Source organism: Nipponia nippon, unplaced genomic scaffold (assembly GCF_047370975.1).
Source record: "Nipponia nippon isolate SJK-2023a ecotype South Korea unplaced genomic scaffold, ASM4737097v1 scaffold_1, whole genome shotgun sequence".
Taxonomy (NCBI): Eukaryota; Metazoa; Chordata; class Aves; order Pelecaniformes; family Threskiornithidae; genus Nipponia; species Nipponia nippon.
Genome location: NW_028262290.1, coordinates 143,965,183 through 143,992,100, shown reverse-complemented (window position 1 = coordinate 143,992,100; position 26,918 = coordinate 143,965,183). Strand labels below are relative to the sequence as shown.

Below are 26,918 nucleotides of genomic sequence, written 5' to 3'. Positions count from 1 at the left end.
AGCAGTTGTGAGTCTAAGAGGGGTTGCGACTGCAGGAATATTTGTCTTAAGGTTACTTGAATTTCAGGGGAGGCAGAATGGTTCACAAAGCAGATGGCACAGGAAGGATTGCTCAGAGAAAGTTTAGACTTAGCAAAATCTCAAAAATCAGATTAAGAAGACAGATGGGATTCTGGATTGGAATGCTAACATGTAGGGTATTTTTTTGTCTTTTTTTATTTCACTTTCCCAAATTGTGACCTTGGAGATGCTGGGGTTTTTTATATAGCTGACAATAAATTTAGTACTGGAAAACTGGGAGGGAGTTACACTTAAGCAGCTGTTTTCACTGTAACCAGTAGTTTTGGTTTGCACTTGTTTGGAAAACAAGTAAGATGTGATTGCTGAAAGAAGACAAAGGGATATAGCTATAAGAAAAGAGACTTAGGCTAGACTTACGTGCTTGAGCGTACACATACAGGAACCTTAATTTCTTTGTGGAATGTAACCCTGTATTTGCTGCTTTCCCACTAACCTCCTTTTCCCACTTTGCTTTGGGATTCTTGAAGCAGACTTGCAGCGTTTCCCAGATGGCTTGCACTATTTAACGTTTGTGAGTGGCCCATTCCTAGCTGCACTTCTAGACAGGGAGACACACAGTCTTTTTGCCCATCCAGACAGGGTATCTTTGCCCGTGGTTTATCTCCTGAAAATGAGCAGTCATCATAAGTAGCTCTTGCTTTGGACATGAAACGTTGCTGTAGGAAATACAGCGGCAGGGCATGCGCTAGTGGTGCAGGCCAATTACTCTGTGCCCACCTGCATTGCACTGCAAGCCAACAGGGAACCGTGTGCCAGACAGCCCAGGTCTGAAAGAGTCACATTCACACCACGCTGGTGAGGAGCCAGGTATATTGGACAGGGTTGTTGGCTCAGGCATAGCCTGTCCTGAATACGGCTGACCTGTCCAAGGAGGCGAGAGGGATCACAGCTGCCCTGGGTGAATTCATCAGCCTGGGGTCTGTCACCTCAGCCATCTCTGCTTTGCTCTGCGGTGAGGAAACATCAGCACCTTTATGTCCCCTTCCTTCCCCCAGGACCTCACCAGCAGCACAGAGCAAAGCTCTTTCAGAACTTAGTAACTGAATATTCTCGCTGTAGTAAATATTAGAAAGCACAAAAGTATCACAAATCTGTGGAAGAACAAAGCATGCTTCTCTTGAGCAGTTCATGTTCTCAGAGTCCATCTTCTGCAGTGCTTTCGGTTCCCTGCCTCCATCGTGTTCCCCACTTACTGCAGATGTCGTTCCTTCTCTGAGTCCATGTGTCTTTAATTCTGTGTGAGCTCCTTGCTGTGGTAGGCTGTAAAACTCAAGAGTAATGTATTTGCTTTATTCCCACTGTTTTGCTGAGAGTACCAACTAAAAAGTTTGCCAGATGTATTAAAGACTTTATTTCTTAACTAATAATGAAGTCTTCTAAGCAGCTTTTTCCAATTAAATACTTCTTTTAGTATACCTGATGCTTCGATCTAAGACCTCCCTATTAATTTGAGGTCAGACTGACCTTGGATCACTTGCTCTCTTCTTTCCCTTCTTCAGTCCTCCTGTTCTTCAAGAAGTGCTTGAATATCTCCTAACAATTCTGAAACTTGCTGTATAGCTTTCAGTCGTCATAGTAGTCTCTCGTTATAGATTGTTCTCATCACTCTCACTGTTTGAGAGGAGGTTTCTTCAGCGATTTCTTCCCAGTTTAAAGCTTGTAATCATTCTGTTGCTGTGGAAATTACTGTGCTGATGCAGGTTTAGTGTTCATAACTTCAGTGCTGCATTAGATAAGAAGAAGGAGCTGTTGCATGGGAGAAAGCCCTGAATTAAGCAAGTTGTATACATTTCACACGTATGTCAGGAAAGATAACACATGAAAAGGAATTAGGGTTGTTCAGGCTGCTCGGATTTTCTCTATCTTCTCAGGAAAAAACAAGTCTAAAGATTAAAAAGGAAGAGAAAAAAAGCCCAGTGTCTGATCTAGGGACTGTGGTTTGGAACAGCAGTTCCAGTCTGTTGCCTTTCAGGACATCAGTCTTCCATCTTGGGTGATGCCCTTTGTCGTTTCCATTTGGAAACAGGATTTTGGAAATCCTTATCCTTCCTTATCAGAAAGATAGAAGGATGCAGACAGAAGCCCTTATATAGCTATAGAGTGAAGGATAAAGGAATTTCCTGCTAGAGATACCCATGGCTAGCTCTTCTTTGGGAAGAGAGCACTGGATTTATGTATACAGGAAAATTTTTGTTTATCAGTCTTTGTCGCTTGATCAATTTTAGTAATAGTCTCTATTCTAGAATTTTGGATGTCTATAAGCAATTAAATAGATTTGATACTTCTGTTGTTTTCTTATCCTCTTCCTTGATTAGTATTTAATATTCCAGAGCTCCTTGGTTCCTTCTTATATGTGGTTGTTTTAGAAAAGGCCAAACTTTCATGTTACTGACATAGCTAACCACAATGTTCAGCTTGTCCTGTTTCCTTGCTTTTTCTTTAATGCATGACCCATTATTCTTAACCGCATCTGTTCTTCAGCATTCTTTGCTAGGCAATTCAAAGTGGGAAACATTAACAGCACAGCTATCTGGCTTTGGATCTAAGCGCATTGTTCCTGCACATTTAAAAAAAAAAAGGCAAAACAAAACAACTTATATTGCTTTTTGCCCTCACATTTGTAAATACATGTACAGTTTGTAAATACGTGAATACATATGAATTCCTCCTTTGATTAATGTGGCTGCCTTTCACATGCACAAGATTTCACAAGTTGCTTGGTGGTCAAGGCAAGGTTTCTAAGGAGAAACGTGCACATCAGAGTGTATGGGCACTGTTTTTCAACATACATTGTTTTCTTTGACTACTAAATGCAAACCTGGGAACAAGTCCAGAATCTTTAATAGCTAGAATGTATTTCATGCTGATCCCCTCTAAATTGGCATCCTCCATTGCCAAGTTCTAAAGTGAGGGCTGTGATGATGATGAATTTCTCTAATGGGGTTTTTGTTCAGGGATGCCTGATATCTGTATTTTCTGTACTGTAGGGTTCAGACAGAAGGTCTCTGCTTATAAAAGAGCCCGATATCTTTCTGGCTGAAATGCCCGTAGGACAGAGGTGCTGATGTTTTTGTATTAGATCCTGACATCCTTTTAAAGTTTTATGTTGTTACAGTATGTTTCTCAGCATACTCAGGTGTGTCATTTCACTATTGACATTCACAACAGAGATTTTGTTAAGTTCTTTGTTTTTCTTCTTGGTGTTATGTCTTGCTGGCTCAGGGCTTACACCAAAATAAGTTCTTAAAATCCTAACACACAGTAGTAATATAACAGAACTCTACCACCAATACTGTTCTGTAGAAATCAATGTGTTGTTTTCGAATATACATGAAAAGGAGGTCATGGTCTCTTTTCTGGGCTGCCCATGAAGAAATGAGTTGCATGTGGAGTGTGAGCATCTTGCTTGTTAGCAGCTGAATTCCCCTGACACAAAAAGGGAGTTTGCAAAATATAGTCTACTACCTTGGGGAATGGAGTAAGCTGAGGTAAGGGACTTCATGCAAGAACAACAGAATTTCCAAAGATGAGGGCAAGAATGAGAGAAAGGGGAGAGTGGGAGAGAAAAGAGGGAGGTAGGTACCCATTTAGGAGAACAAGGCGACTGTAAACGAAAAAATCCAAGGAGTGGCTTGGTGGAGGCATTGGACCATTGCTGGTCTTTTCAACACAGCATTCTGTTTAAGTCATAGTTACTGAAGAAAGGCAACAGCTGCTACTTTAGAGCATGAGGCAGAGGAACTATTGGAGGGGCAGAAAAATAATCGTAGATATAGAGGAATGCCTTCCAGAGGGACTGTCTTGCACAAGCCACTCCACTTTATGTAACAAAAGCCTGGTGACACAACACATGGTTTAGTCATAGGAGTGCCCTGGAGTGGACAAATATTGTACATCTGGAAACATTTAAACAAGTAATTAGTTTCTGGAAAAACGGCAAGGAAAATGTAGTCCATTGTGTTAGCTTCTGACTGCACGTCTACAAGATGTATGATTCTCCTGATTGCCTTAACCATCACTTCTTTGCTTCTCATACCCACCAGCTGTACGTGGGGACAGGTAATGCGGTAGTGTCAGGGCTGACAAGCGGATATCACTCGGACTGTGACATTTTTGCCTCTTTGGAAAAAGGGCAGGGAGGGAAGTGTTCCTCTCTTCCTCACTGCTAGCACTCTGCATCCCACCTGGTCATCCTGCGCTTCGAGGACAAGGACCTGATCCTGTGGGATTTCACCGTCTTGGTTAGACATCACCAGGGAGGTCCTGTGCCCGCTGGGGCAATCTCTCCCACTGCGGTTCAAAATCTCCGACTGTAACACGGCCTGCTTCATTGCCCACTTTCTTCCTGGGCTTCTGTCACAGCAGATTTCCTCTGTTTCTTTGCTACACAAAGAGAGAAGTGTTTTGGGGAAGGGATGAGGAGCACAGCTCATTTCCAGCCTTTCCCTCTCCCCACTGCTGGTGGAGGAGGCCGGCTGGAGCAGAGGCACAGCAGGGCAGGGACCTTACAGCGAGTTACGATGCTGTGCTGTCCGTGACTAATACATGATGTTTGATAGCACACACATTTAGAATTATGATGCTACTGTGAGATTGACATGTTGCCCATCAAAGGGAATATTGCCTGCCCCTGGTGATGTGCTGCCCAGCTGCATGTGGGTCATAGGTGGAATATAGATGCCTCCACAGCTGGAGTCAGCAGTAGGGCAATAATTCAGGACCTGGTCTGGCTTGTGGCAGAATCTGCTGTGTCTCGAAAGAGTGACTCCCCAAAACGGAGAACGGCAGGCCAGGACAAGAGGCCGTACTTGGCATCAAAGTGTCAGAGGTTAGCACTGAGCCCCGTGTCTTTTTAGTCATTGGCGTGCTAGCATGTTCTAACTGCTGCCTCCTGCAGAAGCTTTTCGGACGATAATTGCTGTGGTTGTTTGTCATTACAGAAGTAACGCTGAAGGTCCATGTAAGCGATGCCAGCACACATCAGCCAGTAACTGAAGCCTTCATTGAGATTTTTACCAACCAGATCTCCATTGCATCTGGAACCTCAGGAGCAGATGGCACTGCCTTCCTCAAGTTTCAGTATAAGTTGGGCAATCAGCTGATAGTGACTGCTAGTAAACATGCGTATGTGCCAAATTCTGCACCATGGAAACCTGTAAGATTGCCTGGTAAGAGATCTTTATTTTTGTTCTGAGGTAAGATTTTGCATCTAAAGGAAGTTACAGAGTTTTGTGTGATGTGTTTTAATGCTTGCGATCCTGGGTGGGAGGAAGAACATCTGTGCATTTCAAAAAAAGCGAGGTTTCTTCCTCAGTTAAACTGTGGCATCAGGGCTGTGCAGCGATTTGCTCTCCTCCTGGCTGTCCTTGATACAGTGCTACGTCAGTTTTCAAACAACTGTTGGTGCTCTTAGAGCTCCACAGAAAATACAGATCTATTCCAGATCTTTTTCTTTATGGGAACTCTGTTTCCAAGTACCTTGTTTCAGCAGCTGTGATATACTCATTCGTGTCTCTCCCAAGGTGTAGCAACAACTGTTGCACTGTAGGCTGTAGTGTACAAAAAAAGTCCTGGCCTTTCAGTTCTTGGCCGTGTCCGTACGACAGTTTTGATCTGCAGTTATGTTATCCAGATGTAAGGATTTTTTCTAACTTAATTAGCATGGTTTGTTTCTTCCGCAGGCGAACAAATATAACAATAATACTTGCATGTTAGTTTTTATCAGAATGCCTCAAAATTGGGAGACTCAAAAGTGGGAGACTTTACATTAGTTGTACAGGAGAGAAACTGAGTCATGGAGACTGTTTCTGTGCTGCTAAATAGAACAGATTGAGGGTGGCTTTCAGACCTTGAGATGTAACATCTAGATGAAGGTCACATCCCCAGTTTTCATCTGCCTTTCCTCTAATCCCCATCCACAATTAGGGTCCAAGTAGTTTGGGAGTGGTCCCAGGCTTGTATTATACCCAAATCACACCTAAATATCACCTCAGTTCATTTGATAATTAGCTGAGGCCAAAGCCATGCCAGGTTTTAAGTGCACTAATATTTAAATAGTATAAATGATCACAGGGCAGTGTTCAATCCCATGCCTTGGCTCCATTTTATTTATTAATATCAACATAGCCAGAGGGACTGTGTGACTTGCCGCAAGGTCAAGCAGCAAATATATTTTCAGATGGGGAAAGGAACTTGAATCTCTTCAAACCCAGAATTATGCTTTAGGCATTTCAACGTGCTGTTTACTTACCTGCATTCGCCTGCTTCAGATAAGAGAGACTGACTTCTTCCACATTTCATCTGCTGTATTCTGCCACGTTTTCCAGCTACTTAATGGAGCTATAGCGAAGACTAAGCCAGGCTCTTAGGTGCATAGTCAACTGAAATGAGTTGCAGCAAGTAGAGTTTCAAATAAATAGAAGGGAGCAATTCTTTACAGCAGCAGTGGTCAAAGATGGGAACAGGTTGCCCAGAAGGGTTGTGAAATCTCCATGTTTAAAGATATTCAGAACTCAACTGGACACCTCCCTGCTTGGTTGAAGCAGGTGACCTTCAGAGGTCCCTTCCAACCATAATTGTTCTGTGACTCTGTTTAGAAATTTCCTTGATGTTTTTTCTGTTTAAATAAGATGAAGTGCAGCTTCCTCAGCACACTTCATGTACTTCCTTAAGACACAATCATATATGATTAAAGCATGCAATAACCTTTTCTTGCCTGAACATTTTCTGCCTTGTGTCTCATATCTTTCTGACTCATAGCCTAGATCTTTTGAATGCGACCTACTCTTCCATGGCCTGGATTTTGTTCGGTTAGGTTTTTTGCTTGTTCCTTTTTCCTAAATATTGATTTTAGGGGAAGGGAATCAAACATGGCATTATTGTTTTGGTAAGTCATTGAAGTTTAAAGAGCAGTAATTGTATACAGTTTCCACAAAATCTTTCTTTCCTGAAATGTGAGCTTAATTCAGAAAATAGATTCCTTTCACCTCTGATCTTCCCCCATTGAAACGGGTAGATAGTTTGCCATTGATTTAATTGGGAGTAGAATCCTTTCTTTTGCTTTCTGTACCTTGAACTTAATCCTTTCTTTGATTAAAGAAACAACAAGTTACAACTTGATATGCCCCATGTAGATTTAATAGGGCTGTTCTTTGAATTACTACTTAAAAGGGACATGACATAAAAGTTCAGGCCCAAGATACTTAGGCTGTTATTTTTTGTATTGACTAAGATGCCCAGAGTCTTTAAAAAAATTTCCAAGAACCGTTCCTATTTAAATGCCTATCATGCTTGTAACCAGCATGGTATAGAAGTTTTGCAAACCATGGAAGTTTTGTTGTTGTTGTTGTAGTTGTTATTCTTAATCTGGGTTGAATGATGGGGAGCAGGCAGCATATTTAAATCTTGATTTTGCAGTGTGCAGTCTGGGTACATGCATACAGCGGGATCCTCATTTCCCGAAAATGCCTTTTAACAGTACTAGTAGTTGTCACCCCACAGAGCAGATACGCCATTCTGAGCAGCGTTCCACCCACGGCAGTGGTTAAAGCTAATGTGCTGTCCCGTGTGCTGTGGTAAATGAACTATGGGCATGTTTACTTCAAATGTGGACGTGATAACCACGAGCAGGGAGTAGATTTGAGAGCTATAGGGTGGTAATGTTTCAAGTGCTGTAACAGGACTTTGCCGAAGGATCAGGATTCTTCCATCACAGTCAATACGCATTAGTTATAATCTTATGCTGAAAAGCTGTGCAGCCACTGAACTCGTGATATTACTGTAATAGCTTTAAGGAGTAAGCATCGAGAGTTCTCTGTTCTCATAATTCGGCAAAAATGAACTTTTCTTATATTAACCAAAATAATTACTAGCTCTTTACCACTTAAGCAGGAGGATTATTTATTTACACAGTGATAAATGGTAGGAGGAAAAGATTAAGATCTCTTTTTCCATTAAACTATTTATCAGCAGAGCCATGACTCCATTTATTAACAGTTCATTAATTTAACATCACTTGAGTTGTTGAAGTGTTCATGATGGGAGATGTGCTCATTTATCTGCTCTTAGCTACACATAGATTTTTCTTTGTAAATAATTTGGAAGAAAAAAATTTGTGACTGGTAGTCCGTATTTAAGAGGATGTTTTCAGAGCAGTGTGTGCAATGAAGAGAGGGAAATTGCTGAGGCAGCACAGTTCAGACTAGCTGGTAAGGTCAGTCAAAGCAAACCATGATATTCACTGTGGTGAAATACAGTTCTAGGAGCAGAGGATGCTCGTGGTATTTCTGGGAGAGGAGAGCTCATCTGGAAAGCAGTGACTCTGCAGAAGACATATGAGTCATGGTAGATGAATGGTTGAAAATAACCTCCCAATGCAGCACTGCAAGAGAACAGAATAATCTCATCCTTAGCTGTAAAATAAGGTAAAGACTGAGAAGGCGGAGTATAGTATTTCAGAACTTGTCCTTGGTGCGGCCACTCAGGGAAATGTGTGTCCAGTTCTGGATTCACGCTTCAAGAAAAAAGTTTAAAACTGTGAGGTTATATCAGGAGCGTTTAAAAGATTGGAAAATATGGCTTACAGGGAAAGACTTGAAAGTGCTTAATTTATTTTGTTCACCAGAGAGAAAGTTCATGGGGTAATTTGATCGTAGTCCATCAGTACCCGCATAGAGAACAGGAAACGGGTAAGAGAGAATTCTTCTGTCTAGCCAGCTTGTATAAAAAGATCAAATGGCTGGAAGTCTAACCTCAATAAATTTTGATGGGTAAAAAGGCACATAGTTTAACTGCCCTCATAATTATTTACTAGAACATTGATGTTGCGGTATGTTCTTCACCACTAGACACCTTTAAAAGAAAATTAGATAGTTTGTCTACAACATGTTTTCTAATCTAAGCACAGCTATTGGATCTGAAGCAGTAATTAATTCAGGGAAGGCTGTAGTTATACAAGAGTAAGACTGGATCACCACAGTCATCCTTCTGGCCTTAAAAACTATGACTTTCTGCCTTTGTCATGCTGAGAAAAGATTGTGCAGAAAAGCCCAAGGGAAGTTTAGAGGTTATATATGCATTATAGTCTGGCATATATGGAAGAAGATGTTGGCATGGCTTATTGTATTGAGCTCCCTAGGGTATCTAAATTATATTAGCTTTCTTCTTACAAATTAAGTTATTGGAGTAAAGACAAACAAATTTTGTAATTGTGTGGCCTTAGTGCTACTTGCACTAGGCTTTCTTACTTATGTTGCCTGATGTGTAGATCTGTTTCACATGTAGAGCATTGGAAAGAAAATTCTCAGCTGTACTTGCAATAACATGATTTTTTATTTTATTTTTTTTAATGTTCATATATGTTGTTAAGACCGTCTTTTAGATGGTTGTTCTTATCAGTGTGTTTCTCCTAGTTTCTTCTCCTTTCTCCTGTCAAACAATAAAATTTCTGATCTTTTAAAGGAGAATGTATTTCTTAAAACAGAAATAGGGTACAGTCTTCCTGTTTGTAGCTAACGTCTATTGGATTAAGTAATACGTATTAATTTAGAGGAAATTTATGAAGCTCCAGAAAATCAGAAGAGCTTGCGCTGTTCTTTTATTCATCGGTTCTGGAAATGTCTTCCTCGGCTTGTGGTCACTTCAGAATGGGATGAGTACTTCCCAGGTGCAAATATGGGATGCTGCCCAGTTACCAAAAATTGCTAGTCTGCGTTAATCTCCTCCTCTCCTTCTATCTTTGAAAGCCATGCATGGACTGCAGGCAGGTCTACTTCTTACTGTTTTCATGGGTGCGGGAGTCAGATGTGCCCGGTGGCTAATTCCATGCGTATTTCTGGTCTTCTGGGTCTGAAGAACTCTGTATGAAATTACATCATGTTCTTCATTCTCCAGAGATGTGTGTGCATACAGAGACAGCCCCGTGTAAGGAATGTCAAAGTGGCAAAGGAGGTCCTTGCAGGCAGATTTCTTGCAGCAAATACCATTTATCTGTCCCCTTTCGCACCACTGGTAGAATGACAGTAGTTCTGCTATATATAGCACTTCTGTAGTGTAGGTGGTGACTCAGTAAGGACATGCTGTATTTTAAAGCAAATTATTCAGACTTATTTATCATACTTTGCCTTTCTATATGACTTTTTATGTGAGCATCTCAAAGTATTTAAAAGTTAAGTTTCATTAAAATCTTCCTGAAGTAAGAAGTATAGCCATTTCACAGAAAAATAATTCAGTCAGACTAAGTTAGTGTTTCACTCCTCTTTATGTAATCACAAGTCTTTCTGTGGAACTGGAAATTATAACTCGAAAGCCTGCTTTACACTGCACTCTTCTGTGTTTCAAGCTACCATGCATGGCTTGCAGGAGTCAAAGTACAGAACGTGTTGTTTAGTTCAATAATAATTACCCTGGCAATTTAATTATTTGGTTTAGAAAATGCATGTGGTTTCTGTCATGTATACAATATGATTTTAATAGTTCGAGTGGCCTGCTTTTGCAGAAATGTAGAAGAAAGTAAGTGCTGCTGTTATTGGGTTATAAGAATTCAAATATATCCCACTTAAACCACTTCTTTCCCACAGTGTTCTCTTCACTGAGTCTCGGCCTTCTTCCTGAACGCTCAGCTACTCTAATGGTCTACGACGATGTAGTCCAGATAGTCTCAGGATTTCAAGGTATGCTGGTTTTTGGAAGTTGGAATTGAAATTTGAGTGACACTAAACAAAAAGCCTGACAGCCCGATATTTTCTGAAGTCTATCCTGTAGGTGAGACTGGTATCTCATGGGGAGTTCTTCTGAGTTCCCCAAGGAATGCTCCTCTGTGGGATGGTTCTACCAAACTGATTAATAGCTAAATTCATCCCTAACTGCTGTGACTAGGGAATTCAAGTTACTTGGTAATAAATAAGTTTGGACTTTAGTGTGCCATTTGAGAGCTAGAGATTAAATTTCTTTAGCTATTTCCTGGATGTTTTTTCATCTAGCCTCATTTAACCATCCTTGCAGTAAACATTTTCTGATGTTCTTACTGTCTAAGAATTTCCTCTGTTTTTATTTTGTTTCTTGCTTCCTATTGTGAATGCCTTAGAAATTTAGAGCATAGAAAAATTGAAAATTTCTCATATCTGCGTTGTTGTATACCCTATATAAACTTGCTTTTCTTAAGTACTTCCTATGGACCCCTTATCAGACTGCCTGCAAACCCACATACTACAGGATGAAACCCACTGTATTAGAAGAATAAAGTTCAAATCATCTTTTCATAAGGCCAAACACAGAAGTTAAAGCAACTGTACTATCAGTCAGATGAACACTGTGTTTTCTGCCTTGCACGGTAAAGAATAAAATGTTCATCTGACCTAGGGATCTGACCTAACTTAGCCCAATTGATGTGATAGCTGACGTAAATCTATTAGCAAAAGAACAGAAGTTTTCAGAGATACCTTGATGAGCCAAAACAAGGGGACATCCTTCCTGTGAGCACTCTTATTGTGCATAAACTGTGTCTTATTCATGTGTATTATGATTACCATCATTTTAAACTCTACCAGATAGTTAATAAACAGGGGAATACTACCTTCAATATATTCCAAGATAACCTTGTTTTATCTGAGGGAATATAATACAATTATACCTTCCTGACATCTTTTTGTATGGTTAGAAACCATCCAGACACAATAGGCTTTTCATTAATGGTAGCACTAGATACGACTTGGAGCTGAAAAAGCACTAAACAAATTAGGTAGCTGATAGAACGCTCAGAAGGAGCCGGAGAACAGCACAGCTGCCGTACATATATTCTGCAATTTGAGAGCTGACATTATCTAATGCGGTAAATTAGATGGACAGCGAGCTGCGTTAAACCACAAGGGAGTCCACTAGACAAAACATGAAACATTGTTTACCAACAGTATTCTACTAGCATGGTGTATTAAATGCTCTTATTCTTATGCAAATGTGCTAATATTATTCAATTAACTTAAAAAGAACAATCTTTTCATGTTTACACCTTACTTTCTTCAAAAAAGGGGGATGTTAAAGGGCTATAGGAACATTTAACAGCCAAGTGACATTCATAAATATTTTCCACATAATCTTGCTCAGTAAGTTGATCCAGGATGTTCCAAATATATTTAAATTAGAATAATATAGCTGGTTCTGCTGGTATATCACAGAAAGAGGAAAAAGGAAGAAAGTGGTACCCAGAGTATTCTAAGGTGTGGAATTTGAATTCTCAGTCTTGCCCAGTAAAAACTATTTTATGGGACCAGCCCATGCTCCTTTTCTTGGGAATTCTCTTGAGATGAAACCTAAATGAAAGGCAGCCTAGACATTGTACCAGCATTTGAATGGAGCCTCTCTAGTCTCGATCCAAAATCCTTGTGACCTAGTTTTTCTGTTACTTCTCCAATTTCTTTCCCAGTAACTTCACGCTGCTTCAAAAGAGCTGATCGGGAGTTACCTTAGTGCAAAAATGAGAGCAAAACAGAACTCATTATACCAGGAACGGACTGGGAACACTGGTGTTTGAAGCACCAGTCAACAGGAAAGAAAGGCCTGTCTAGTACAATAAGTTACCAGTTGCTTTTGAATAATTAATCAAGCAAGCGACTTATTATGCAATTGAGAAGTTTGTCTGAATTGATGCAGCCAGCTTCATTTTCATGATGGCATTACAATCCACTGCTGTGCTCTGTCAGTAATTGCGAGAGATGGAGCTTGCCAGCCACTGGGTCATTTAAGTTATTTAATACCAGCACAGTGACGAGCTGAACTTCAGCGTTCAGTGAACGGGAGCTGTATGGGTACCCTCTATCTGCCTCTGACATGTGAGCAATCAGAGCATGAACTGATGATACTTCAGAGTTACTTCACATAGATGGAAGCTCAGATGCCAGTGTGGTGCCACATGTCACGCATCCAGCGTGACAAGAGGTGTGCCTCACAGGGACTCCTTGCGATGGTTACACCTGGAGGTATGCGCTGGCAAACTGAAGCTGACAGCATTTGAATCATGGCCAGTTTGTTGACAAGAGGATGTTTAGAGAAGATAAGATTGGTGCTCAGCAGTCCTTTACCTCATGGCACTCGCCTAGTGGAGATTGCTCGCATGCCAATTTTATACTTGAATGTGTTTGGGTTTTATAAGTCAAAACTAGGTATCTTCAGTAATAGAAGCAATAATAATAATTCACTCCCAGTGATGACTGTTGACTTGTTGAAAAATACTCTTAAGAGTCTGGTCAGCACAAGTCTTTCTCTCCGTTTTACCACTTCCAGTTCCCTCAATAAGTCTATTCCCAAACATATGCCCCAAAATCATCTATGACCTCTGCTAAAGGAGTACATCAGATTATCTTCTAGCAAGGTGGTGAGAAAGGGCAAAAGCCTTGGTAGCTGCTTCCCTACCACGCCTTTTGCTGGTAGCTCCAGGTCTTCTGCCCCTTTGAAGTCTCTTGCTGGGTTTGGGGAGACCCAACTGAGGAGCTGAGGGGAGAGTCAGGGTGAGTGGCAGGTTTCAGGTGAATATCAAGGAGTTTGTTAATCTAGGGTATGAATTAACTACTCTGCACTGATTTATTGTATGTATATGCACTATCTACAGAGGAAGTTGTTTCTTCCACCTTAAAACTTGCATCCCAGTTGACTGCTGCGCAGCTTTCCTGCCAGGTTTGGGGCTCAGCCATAGGAATGCTTGTGTTGCCTGTAGGATTCAAGAAACTGAGGTTGGCTTTTCTGAGTCCTCCCTATCTAGTCAAAATTCGGCAGCTCATGGCTCTCCCAGTGCTACAAAACAACCATATTTTTATAGAAAGCCCCAGAGCCTCTGCATAAACTAGTGTTACAGACTCAACAACAGTTACTTTGTTTTTAATTCTTAATTAGTTCGGATCTTCAGAAATATAATACCGGTTCTTGGCAACTTGAATAATTCATTTTAACCAGAGATTTAGACAGCAGAAAATCCTACAATTTTACATTGAACTGTTAGTGATAATCCTAATGCCGGTTTCTTTGTTGTGTTTTTTTTCTTGTTTTGTTACTGTGGATGCTTATCCCTACGGGCCATAGGAGCCCACTCAGCAGTGCAGTCAGAGGTTCCCGAATGCTTGAGCAGATCTGCCCCTGAGGTACAGCAAACTACTACGGTATTGCAGAGCACTCGGGAGATAAGTCTTCCCCAAGTTCATTGCAGTCAATTTATTTAATCTTTTATGTTGTTTTCCATTTAAGCCTAGAAATTGGGTAAGGGAGATTTTTTTCCCATTTCACACAGGTGTTGTTTAATGACTGTCTTAAACACTTAAGGATACTGCCAGTCTTGAGAGCCTGCTGTAAATACTTAAATGTTTCAGAAATAAAAAAGAAGAGTGGTTTTATAGCTTTTTCTTGCAGAATTACCAAAGAAATGACAGCTAAACAATGATCAGCTCTTTGGAGATACTTGCCCACCTACATAGCAATTTTTGTTTGCCAATACAAAGTTTGTTCTGTGGAATTTTATGTTTTCACATAGCTAGAGCTCCTGCTAGAAAATAATACAAGAAAAAGATACTAGTCTCCTGGTTAATGACATTGGCAGTTATAAAGCTTAGGAGTTGTGAGTCAAGCTCTCTAATCTTTCTCACAGTGAAGTTACGTGTAACCTAAAAGTGCTGCCAGAGACTAATAGGGGAAAAGAAGCAAAATTGTTTTGAGTTGACATCTTTGAACTGCATAGTCAAATGTGAATTAAGAAAAAAACTGCTTGCTTCTTGATTTTGTGCTGTGTGGGGAGTGTTCTGTGAGTATTCAAAATGAGCTCTGGAGAATACAATGGCTTTTGATTTAAAAATTAATTTGCATGTTGCACAAACAAACTTGCAGATGGAGTCTTGCTGTGTGTTGTTAAACAGTATTAATGGCAAGCATCCATTGAAAAAGGCTATTGTCTTTATAAACTGGGATTTAAATGAGACATGAAATGCAATAGTACATGACACAGTCTTAAATCATGTTGCAGCAAAGACCCTTCAATTAACACCTAGTGATCTTGAAAAAAACACTACAACTGTACAAGACAGAGGAAGAGAGAAATCTTACATGCAAAGTAATCTGGTTCTGTTTAGATGTGTTCTTTGCATGGGAAAATACAGAAACTCTTCTCACCCAGGCTTTGTCAAGTGGATTTTTTTATCCAGTGGTTTAAATAAAAAGTGTCTATTATCTCAGTACTAGTGACAGTTAATGTGGCCAAAGCTTTGTAAAAATTAAATACAGAAATTACACAAGTTAATTGGGACTACAGGTAAAATTGTGGTCTCTTAGAAAATCACTTTAAGGAGTGTAAGCTAAATTTTTCTTGCTATTTCAAGAAAAACAAAATTTAAACAAAAATGGTGAAATGGGTGCTTTTCTAAGCTTTCACATGCCCTAGCTCTGAACTCAGTTTTAGTTTCAGTTATATTCACTATTAGAAGTGTGTAATGAAATTTGAGGTGATCCTGGGAAATAATGTGGTCAGTAAAGCTTCTAACATTAGATGCTTTCACAATTTTGCTCACTGATACTTCTGGAAAAATAATGGCAACTGCAAAATAAATGTAAAAATACTGGTTTTCCTCCTCTGCTGTAGTAGCCTTCTGATGTTTCTGTCCTTCTCAAGCTATTTCAATTTATAATGAAAAATACTGTAAATGTGCTTCCATAAATATGAACACCTAAATATTCTGCCCACCTTGGATATAAAGTCACTTTTAATTTTTTTAGGTGCACGGACTCAGCCACAAGTTCACTTTCAGAGAAGATCTGTGAAATTACCAGAGAACACTAGCTACAGCGATTTAACAGCATATCTAACTGCAGCCGGTTCACCCTGGGAAGTGGACAGTTTTCCTTATTTGCAGGGATTAGATGGAAATGGAACAGGTAACCCACTACTTTGGTTTTGCTCTGTTTTCCTTTTGGTCCAGGGATCAAGGTTTGACCATATAATTTTTTCAATTCCCTGTTTCAGCAAACATTCTTTAAAATTTGGATGACATGATAGGTTCAACTGCCCTACCAAAATGCATTCCAGTAAGCAAGAGAGCAAGGTCTGCTCTCCCTTAAATGGGGCCACTGAATAGCAAAGTTGAAGATTCCTTGGCCTTGGGAGATCAGAAAAGTTTGTTACATTTGTAGTTTAGAGTTAAGTCTCCAAATGTGTTGCATGTGCCCATACAAAAATGGAGATTAACGTGAAGGATCAAAAGAAAATATAACTTGAGGATGCCGTAAATTGTTGTTCAATTTTTTTCTAAAAAAAAATAAAATGCCTATATATCAAGGATTTAATACTCTCTTGTTTTAGCTAAGCGCTGTTTCAATGGCTTTGTTAATACTTTTGAATCTAGCTTCAGCCAAAAATGTGCAAGTTCATTTAGCACCAAAGGAAAAACAATGAAAATTCATAGTAGAAACACAACCACTGTTAAATTCAAAACTGTAATACATTTTTCTGACTGCAACTGCCTGTTAACTCTTCTTCCACTTCTCATTTAGTCGTGATTGAAATAATTGGTGTTGTGTAGGCTACAGAAAAATAGAAGAATTGGGCATAGAAGTCTTCAAATTCTTAGAATGCTGCTGTGAAAAGGAGAATAATGTTTTCTCTGTGTCTGTATTGGGTTAGAAAGCAAGCAGTGGACTTTGCAGTGCAGCAAGAGAGATTCAGACTAGTGATGAGGAAAAACTTGCTATAGTGAGGATAGTTTAAGCTGTAGAATCAATTGCTTGAGGGTGTTGGACAGAGTTAGACAATCACTTGTGAGGATGGCATAGGTGTAGCTGAGCCTGCTTTGAAGAAGGCTAAATAACCCCTTGAGGTCCCTCCCTGCTGTTTCTCCGGATACATTTACTTGTGATGTGTTGATCTAGGTGACTTTGAATGCTAGGTCATGTGTGTAAACGGTATGTACGGAGCTTGCTAGCTTTTCCTTAAAAAAAAAAAAAAAAAAAAAAGGGCAAGATAAACTTCCCCTTCCCTTTGTACAAATCTGATTATCTCCTTTTCTATTACAATTAGAAATGTGTCTGCTACCTTACTCCAACTCTTCTGTCTGCTCCAGTGAGTACATCTCATCCTATCTCATTCTGTCTCTCTGTCATTTCCCTATTCTCATCTTCAACCTTTAGTTTTCTCTGGCTCTTCATACTCAGACATGATCAAATATCTCTTATCTTTTTTAAAATGAAGGAATGCACTTGACCTCATTTGTCTGTCTACTTCCTCATCCCCTTTCTTTTTATCTGTAAACCCGTTGAACAAACTGTTGACAATGTGTGTGGGATTCCTCTCCCAAATCTTTCCTTAGTACTCTGCAACCCAGCTTCCCACCCTTGCATTTATTTAGTGAAAACAGGTCTTGCCAAGATTTCGGATGATCACCTGTCACGTGAACTACACGACCAGGACATCATCTTTCTTGTTTTACCTTCTAGCCTCCTACAAAACAGATGAACACACCCTTGGTTTTTTAGTCCTTTGTATGCTTGCATGATGGAACTTTTCTGCTTGGGCACAGCAGCCCTGGATTTGACTTTATTAACCTTCAAGTAAAAGTATGTCACAAAAGACCAAAATGACCGGCAAATAAATGGGGTTTAAGAGACTGAGAAAAGCCTTGTTTTCTGAATACTGTAGTATGGTATAACACAGACCACAAATACAATATATTTGTATATGCACTATAGTATGGATGAAATGTCCTCTATTTTTAGTAGAAGTTTCTTCTGCTGTGGAAACATTAAACTTTCAAATCCTAAACTTGGATTGACTTCCTTTTCTTCATCTCCAAGTGACTTGGTGAAGATTTCACCTGAAAAACTTTTGAAAGAATAAAAAATGAGATCACCACCTACTGGGGATTTTTTTAATATTTCTGTTCTCAAGAGAAAAAGAAAAATATGTAGAAATTTTAGAATTCTGAAAAAAACTTAGCATTAATTTGCATGGGAAATTTTGGAGTGTTCCTGAACACTGCCCCTTCTCCCCTCTCTCCCACCTCTCCTCCCCCCCCAATTACTCTCCTGTTCTTTCACAGTTTATTTACGTGTCTGTAGAGTTTTGGAGAGGTCCTCCCATTTGTTTCAGTCAGCTCAGTTCTCTGGCTAGTATTTATCCAGAGTGACTTTACAGTTATTTTAACTAAAACCTATTCTCTATGACTTCAACAGTTTTCACAAAATCCCAACTGGGTGTTGAAGTAGTAATATGGAGCAATGAAAATTCATTGCATGAATCAGCATGTTACAAACATAAAAATTCAAAGAATTTAGCTGCAAGTAGTGACAAGCCTGTATAGCGTTAGCTTATTGTTTGTATTAATTCACCGGTTGGAGAGCAGTAGGATGGTTTCACAAAATCCCGTCCTTTTAACCAAACTACGCAAAACTTTCCATCGTCTGCAGTAATGGATGAAGCTGGCTAATAACCATTACTCCTGCTGGTTTTGTTGGCTGTTTGTTTCTTTTTGAAGAATCAAGTCTAAGTCACAGTGGATTTTCCTCTGATTATTTTTAGAGCTCTTCACAGGTCACCAGATGTCAAAAATGACAAGAAATGAATGAAAGCTGACATTTATTGACGTCCATTCCCATTTAATCTGTTCGTGTGCTTATCAGTTTTATAGCATGCAAGAGTTTCGTAAGCATTGATTTTAATTTGCCTTCACAACAGAAAAGAGAACAATTTATCTTTTTAATGAACATTTACATACTGTGCAAGATGGCAAACTGAAGGATTATTTCTTCTTTCCAGAGGTCAGTGGATTTCAGAAATTTCGTAGTCTTCTAATATAACTTGTTCAGCCCAGCACTGAGCAAAGCATCAGTGCGTCTTAAGTAGAAAAGATGCAAACAGTGTTTCCCCATCAGAATGCTTTTTCTGGGGCTGAAAACTCATTTTTACAGATATTAGGCAGATATGCTTTCTCAAGACAATAATAAAAGAACAATTCAAAACTTTCAATATCTAAAAATAAGTAAAATATAAAACATAATTTAATCTTGGATACTAATGTAAATATTTCTAAAATCTGAAGTTATACCTTTTGTCATTGGGAATTTGTATATGCCAGAACGTGGTCAGGTTATGATACTTAGCAACAGGAATTTATTTCTCTGATACCAGCCTGAGAAACTTAGTGGCCCAAGTCCAGTGACTTGGGGACAAGCATCAATCTGATGGCAGTTATAGGTGCATAGCAGAGGCAGTAGATTGAACAATCAGGAATAAAGGAACAACTTTTTCCCCACCAATTCCCTCCTCTATCTCTCTGGTTTATATTCTAAGGCTGTAAGGGGATGGTATTGTGCACCACTGAAGCCTGTAATACAAATGCTTGGGTAGGCTGGCAACCTTCCCCTGTGCCCTAGCTGAATTTCCAAACCTTATTTTTCTATTTTTTTCTCTCAGTTAGCTCTCTTATATGGCCGTCTTCAGAGTGCCTGTTTTCTCAGTGCTTTAATCCTTCTGGAAGATATGCTTCTGCCCCTTAGTTCACAGTAGATCAAAGCAGAGTGTATGCCCCTTGCGTGTGCTCTCGTCCATCCTTGGCCTGTCAGCTGTGCAACACTGACACTCGCCTTGAAATCTGGGGAAAATGTGCGTCAGAGTAGATGCTATAGTAAATAAGCCACATGCAAAGTTACTTCTGGTTATTTTCCATGTCTTCAGTTTGGCACCTCTTGCAAAATCCAAAGAATTTAGAATTCTGAGAAGTTTTGCCTCTTTTTTTCCTTCCCTTTGCCACTCCCTGCCCCTTTCCTGGTGATGTCTTAACTTTGGTGAGCTGTTACTCAGAGACATCGAATTTAATAAAGGCCATTCCTTGAGACTCACTCGCTGTTAGGAGAAATCATAAACGTCCTAATGCTTTCCCACTGTCCCCTCGAACGTGCTCATCCTAATGAACACTGGCGCTGAGATACCGCGTATTCCTCAGGACCCCTTGTTGTGCCTTAGCGTCGCAGGTGGCATACCACTGTTGTGTGCGAAGGTGCTGTTACGGGCAGTTTATGCTGACGGAAGGCACCAGGATTACAGGAGGGGCAGCACCCCGCTCTCTGCCAGCCAGGCACCCCTCTTCTCTCACCCGTAGCAGGATGAGTGGCTGCACAACCGCCGGTGCCAGTGCGAAGGAGGCGTCAGGGCTGCTGCTCTTGGCAGCAGTGTGGACCCGGGTGGCTCAAGCCCCTTGCAAAACTGGAAGCTCCATCTCTTCCAATTTAAACTACTACCACTATTGCTTTGAGCTCCAGATCTCCTTGGTTTTAAACCTCAAGGTTTTTTTCCCCTGAATACATATATATATCTGTGGTATTTTTCCCTGTCATTGATCCATTTGGTTCAATGGTTGAAGGGTTATAACGCTTTTTTAAATTGTATTGTCATCGTCCATTGGCATGCAGTTTAAACGTAAAGAATAATTATTATCTTACATAGGTAAGAAGATAATACTGTGTATCCTAATAATCCATTTAGCTTGGTTTATTTCAGTGAAAGGCCGAAGGAAATACATCCTGGCATTCTTAAACATATGACCAACCATCCTTGCAGTGTCACTGCATGTTCGGGTGTTTGTTAATTATAATATGGGCATGTGAGGCTGTAATAAAGGCTTGTGAGATTTTTTTTTTTTACCATGATTATGGCTGTGATACTCATACATATTTATTTAAGGTGAATTAAGATGAGAAAATATGTGCAGGAGATTTTTGCATTATAGTTTTCTTGTCTTCAGAATTTTCCAAAATTAAGTGAAAAATACAGAAGCACATTCATCTTGGTTGTTGTGAATTTTGTAAGGCAGGGAGGATTACTACTACCATCCCTTGAGAAATACGTTGCTGCCGTACTGCAATGTTGAACCAGATGGGTGTACCTTAAATTCTGGGAAGTTCTGTAGTCACAATATTCATTCATTCTCTCGGTAGGAAACAGCACAAGGTATGACCTCACCCCTGTCACTGCAGTCAGCGTTCATCTCCTCAACAGCGATGGGACTCCAATCCCCGTGAATGGCCCCATCTATGTAACAGTGCCTCTGCCAACAAACAGCAACTTGAAGCACAATGCACACGTTCCAGCATGGAGGTTTGACCAAAAATTTGGTAGGTAACACCTAATTGTGGTTCCCTAGATGGCTTCATTTATCTGAAACTAATGTCTCACTGCATTTATTATGTTAATGTAGTAAGGTCTTCATTGGATCATACAGAAATCTGTTTTCTGTCTAAAAGGAGAGAAGACTGAGCTTTATTGATCAAGTAATATGTAGTGTACGTGCAAATATACTTGAGTAGTCTTGTGTGCCACTTCTAGACAAAATTTTTTTGTAAATGTAACGTTTTGCAATTATTAAATATTTATGTAAAAACTATCTTGAAAGAACTTGATTTCACCCAGAGACTGAGAAGCAGAAATACGTATTCACTGCGGCACTGAACTGGAAGTCTGGAGAAATGGAAACTAGCCTTATCTTTGCCAGCAGCCAGCTATCTGACCGTTGGTCCGTCTCCTGTCTCTAGCTCAGTTTCCTGCCTGTCAGATAGAAAACATAATACTGACTTCTTTTGTAAATCACTTTGAGATTGGCTAATACTATCAAGAAGGAAAGTGCATGTAAATGATTTAAAAAAAAAAAAAAAAGGGCAAGCAAAATTCATGAAATATTTTGAAAGGACAGAATGGCTAATCAACATAAGCTGTAAAATGCACTCAGTTTTTTATGTTGCAGGATAACTTTTACTGTTGTGAACAGGATTTTTTCCAGAAATATGTGGCTTAGGCTCTCTGGTTTTGTTTTGGCTTGATTTTTTCATTGCTAGTTGGTATACTGTGCTGGCCTTCTTTATACCTTCAAAGTGTAAAGGATCAAGGGGTGCATAAGTCTTGTCATGGTGATTCCCCTTCAGTTATTCCCCTGTGCCCTCTGAAGTATGTGTCAGATGGTTGTTAAGACAAAGAAGTCAAAAAAGAAGAATGGAAGGTGAGAAAGGCAGAGACTGTGAGGAAGAGAAGAAGAAAAAGGAGCCAGAAATGTGGATCTGTGTAGATCTGTCAGTGGGGTTTTGTCCCTGCAAGGCAAACGTTTTGAGCCAGTTTATGGTCACATCCAGAAGCAGAACAAGTAGCATGAAACCAGGGTATTGGAGGAAGGGGAGGGGGCAAGAGAGAGGTGAAGGGGGAAATAACGTTTTTGCTTCCTTCCTGCCTCTGTTTGCTGGAAAAGGTGATGTATTTTCAAACAGCATGCCTGATAAATCTTTTGTCAGAAGTTGGCTGTGTTAGAGAGTAAAGCAGTGGGATTTAATAAAGAATAAATTTGAATATGATGTAAAATTGAATAGTAAAAAAAGAGTGCGATGAATGGATTCAGGGCTTCCCTTAACTGTGGAAATGTCGAGTTTTCTTGTGGTGCCCTGGCAGTAAGTTTCGCTACATTCTTCCTGAAACTGATTTTGATTTGTGATTCTAGAAACTATTTTGTTTTCCCTTGTTCAGAAAAAGATGGGGAAGACTGACTCATGTTTACTTTCTCCACAAGAAGCAGTCCATCCTCAACCCTTCCTGTCAGCTGTGTTATAGCTGCAGCCCGCCTCATTGCTAGTTACTCGCTGCTAGTAAAATGGTTCTGATTTTGATTATGGAGCTTTCTGATTTGTGGCCAAATTTCCGTGCCCCTGTGGTGGGGCCACAGAAGCTCTCTCTTACTGTGGAATATGATTTTGACTGTTGGATGTAAAGAGCTAGTTACCCTATTGTGTGCAGTACATATTAGTATAGATCAATACGGGTTAGTTAATTAGCGCTGCAGGCTTGAGGCTCCCCGTCTTGAGACAAGTTCAGCCTTGTTTGCTTCGTGACAAACTGCTGGAGCACTCGTGTTGTTGGGAGGAAAAAGCATGAGGACCACTAAACAAAAAGGGTTTTTGTCAGGCCACTTAGCTTCACCAGGCCATGGAGAGGAAGGTATTGAAGACATGACGCTTAGGCTTCAGCTCGCACTTCAGCTGAAGTAAGCATCTTTCTATGCAGCCAAAGATGTTGAACAAAGATGCATTTAAGCCCTGACTGCAGTATGGCAGTTCTAGCAGAATTTTGGCCACATCCCAACCAATTTAAATTAGAGTAGCCTAATTTAATAAGTAGAGCAGCCACTCCATCTTGTGCGGGCTACATTAGCACCCTGAGGGCTGTCAAACTAGCCATATGTAGCGCGAACATGGTGGTACCCTGTCATTCCCCATGCCTGTTGTGCTTGGACTATGAACGGAGGAGGATGGATGATGACTGGGATGGCTCCATGCTGGAGAAATCCTTAACTGGCAAATAAGTTGTTGTAACCCATTTGCACTGCCAGATCTGTGCCTTGTCAGGATAAGCCCGCTAACCTCATTATTCTCATTCTGTCTTTCATTTCAGGAGCTGCTTTTTTCAGTGCTAGTTATGTTGCGGTCTCTCCTTAATAGATTTTCAGTGGCTTAAATTTTCACACTTGTATCTGAGAATTGAGTAGATGCCAGAGATGGAAAACTATGACTGTATTAGCAGGCAATAATGCAGCGCTTCTCTCTAGCGTATTAGCAGTACAGTGGGCGCTTGTTCGTGCAAGCCATTGTTTTTGTTTAGAATCCATGTGGTTGTCATCATTACTGCGTGAAGTATAATTTCTGCTCTAAAAAGCAGAAATACTTCTCACTTTTAGGGGAGGGAGTGGAGAAGGGACAGAAATACTAGAAATATGTTTTAATCCTTAGTATCTCATACATTTTGCTGAGCTCATGATATACTAATATAAACCCAGTAGCATCTGATGGGAAGTGCAGAAATTTTCATAGTTTCTACAGAAATTACGCATATTTGCATATTACGGCAGCCAAAAATAATTAATGGCTTTTTAGGATGTTTACCATAAACAGTCTGTATTTTCATTACCACAGTTTCTGTCCTTGAGAGAGACCTGGGGAGAGAAGGGGGAGAAGCGGCATAGTCTACTTAAGGCTGAGGGTGGCTCCATTGACACTGATGAAACAGCCAGCCAGAAAAAGCAGGCTGACATCAAAATAAGACAGTCTGCCTTATCTATTTCATGCTGTTTCAAATGAGATTTTTCGTTACAAAACAAACTTGCTGCCTTGCGTACACAGCAAGCGAATTAAAGCAGTAATACCTTTTTGAATAATTAATAAAATGAAGAGCAACTATCTGTGCCCTGGAGAAGTTTTAGAGTAAATGAATATGTCCAACCTTGTTCTTGTGTTGGAGATGCACTCCACCACCTCTCTCTGCAGCATTTCTTAGTGTTGGTAATAATAAGCACAGATGCATTGTTGTTATGGAGATGTATACACTAAAATGCAACTTAATCATTCCGTGCTGTTGACATACCCATATCTCTTGTGCTTCACGCAACTGTGGGAGAGTGGTTTTATTTCATAGTACACACTTGGCTGTTCGAACATAAGAGATATGGATTCTCATTTTTATAATCAGGATTGCTCAGTGGGGTTTTCTGGGTTGTTGGCTTTTTTTTTCCTGAGCGCTGTCTTGTTTTTCTCAAAATCTGAAGGGGCTGAAAAACTTTTTTTTCTTTATCCGTAAACAGATGGTTGGGATCATGACTTCCTCCCTGTATATTTGCCTTGATGTCAGTAGGATTTACAGCAATATAATTAATCTCTCTATTCTTGGACACCAAATTTCTGTCCAAGACTTCTTTCTAGCCTTGTCCTCTTCAGTCAGAAATGAATACTACAGATCCCAGTAGGAATGAAACTTTGTACCTCCTGTATCATTTCCAGCTCCCGCCAGCTGGACTGAGTAACATAGCACTTGCTCAGCTGTATTCTCCTCAGTTCCCATTTAAATGGTTTATGCTTTATGTTAAGGTGTCTGTTTTTCATTGGATTTAGTGAGCAAAACTGTAAGACCAGCATTCTCCATTTTCAGTCCTCAGTTTCATCCCATGTGGTATGGAGGCATTATGTTGCACCTAGAACTCTAGATCCACATCTGGAGCTTTATGAAAATATTACCAAGTATTCCAGAGTGCATAACATGGAAACGGGGTTTATTCTTCAGTGACAACATCGATGCATCTGCTAGTTTATTAATCCCACCAAATAACAGGAAAATATTTTCAACACCGTTTTCAACCTTGTGTGGCAAAGGACTCCGGAGTGAAAGGGTTAAACCTCCATCCTTTTGCTCCTCCTCCTTAAACTGTGTTATTTCTTGTGCACTACCTATAAATGAAGTTCAGAGTACCGTTTCTCTGTTCTCCCTCCTCCCGAACACTTGGTGTACATCTTTGACATGACCTTGTTGTCTTTAAATTACTAGCTGCTTCGCAGAGGAGGATGTTTCCCCAGTGCCTGAAATCTCAACTGTGTCTTAATATAAAGTGATGGCAGAATATGGAGAAGAGTATCTTGGGGAACTCTTTTTATAGCTTTATAAAGCACAATAGTTTATGTACTCTGCTGTGCTTGGTCAGTGCTTTCTAACTGCATTTAATGCTGTAATAGATTTCTAAATACATTTGAAAGTCTGGTACTTACTTTTTCTGGGTGACGTCCTGCCTTCAGTGGTAGAATTTCCATTGATTTTTGTAGAGTCAGAATTTCTTGATGCTCCTTCCTCAGCAAAATTAAGATAATGTTGTCTGTGCTCAAAAGAAGTCATGAGGATATACTTGTGTATAAACTGTATCGGTGCCTACTTAAGCTTGACTGCAATATGGTTTTGCTGTATTTCCCAGAGGTGAAATGATGCTTGTTTTTTGTTCATAGTGTTTATAGGGAGAGTGACAGCTACTGTCAGACAGAAGATGTAAGCAGGTTACTGTACATCTACCTGTCTAGTTCACTGCGCGTTATTTGTAAATAAGATGATCTGTAAAAGTCTCTGATTTAAGCTTCCCATGTGGTAGCAACAATTATCTGCCCTAAGAAAAGATTGACTTATATTTTGATAGTTTAAAAAGAAAACGTATTCCTTTTTGTTGTGAATTCAGTTAACTTCTGATTGCCGCCATATTCATACGCTGCATGACAGACAGAAAATAATCACTTAACAAAAACTTTTGCAGTCTCTTGCTTGATCTGACACTGGGTACAAACCCAGGTACATGCCTCTGAACTTGGATAGATGGCCTGCGTTTGGACTACATGCAGCTGCGCACATGGCCTGGGACTTCATGCACTTCTCCATGGGTTTTACTGGGTTTTCTATGCATGAGAAATAGACATGTTCAGGAAAACACATTTCCTGCCCCCAAAAATTTGAATTTAATATAATCAGATCCAGAACATTTGGTTCTAGATCAGATTCACTGCTAATACGGAGATTAATTTGCAAATTGCAAGGAGAAAAGCAAGCCTCCACAAAGTTCACAGTTACACTGTTTCTGTAGTTTACAAGTTCCTTGACAATTTGATTTTTACTTCCTTTTTTATCTCAGCTGTGAAGGTTAAATTATTCTTAAAGACTAAATACACTAAGGAATACAGATTTTTAACGTAACTGCTCTCAAAGAATTTCATATTTTGTGTGTTGCCATAGAAATGGCAGCTACCAAACCCAGGTTTTTACCATGTACGATATCTACATAATAGGTGCAGATATAATTGCAGAGTAGTAGACAGACCTCAGCATTGAAAGGAAAAGAAGCTCTTCCTCCGATGCTTCACGGTGTAGCTCACTGAGGTATGTTCTCACTAGCATGGTTGCTCTGGAGAGGAGTAGTGGGTCACAGAAGGCAGTTGTGCTTGTTTATGAATATGTATGTTGTTTTTAAAACGGATGTTGTGGCTTA

General features: G+C 40.0%; 1 protein-coding gene across 4 annotated transcripts in view; it reads left to right on the top strand.

The window, feature by feature from the left end:
* Positions 1-26,918, top strand: part of FAM171A1 (family with sequence similarity 171 member A1) — a 91,358-nt gene that overhangs the window by 50,235 nt on the left and 14,205 nt on the right. For 2 of the 4 annotated variants that reach the window (XM_087775746.1, XM_087775754.1), the window contains 4 exons: positions 5,022-5,249; positions 10,659-10,751; positions 15,826-15,984; positions 21,034-21,210. In XM_087775746.1, coding sequence (XP_087631872.1) covers positions 5,022-5,249; positions 10,659-10,751; positions 15,826-15,984; positions 21,034-21,210 — 657 coding nt within the window. Of the gene's footprint in view, positions 1-5,021; positions 5,277-10,658; positions 10,752-15,825; positions 15,985-21,033; positions 21,211-26,918 lie in introns of those variants that run through there. The other 2 variants (XM_087775773.1, XM_087775764.1) reach the window with 2 other exon arrangements.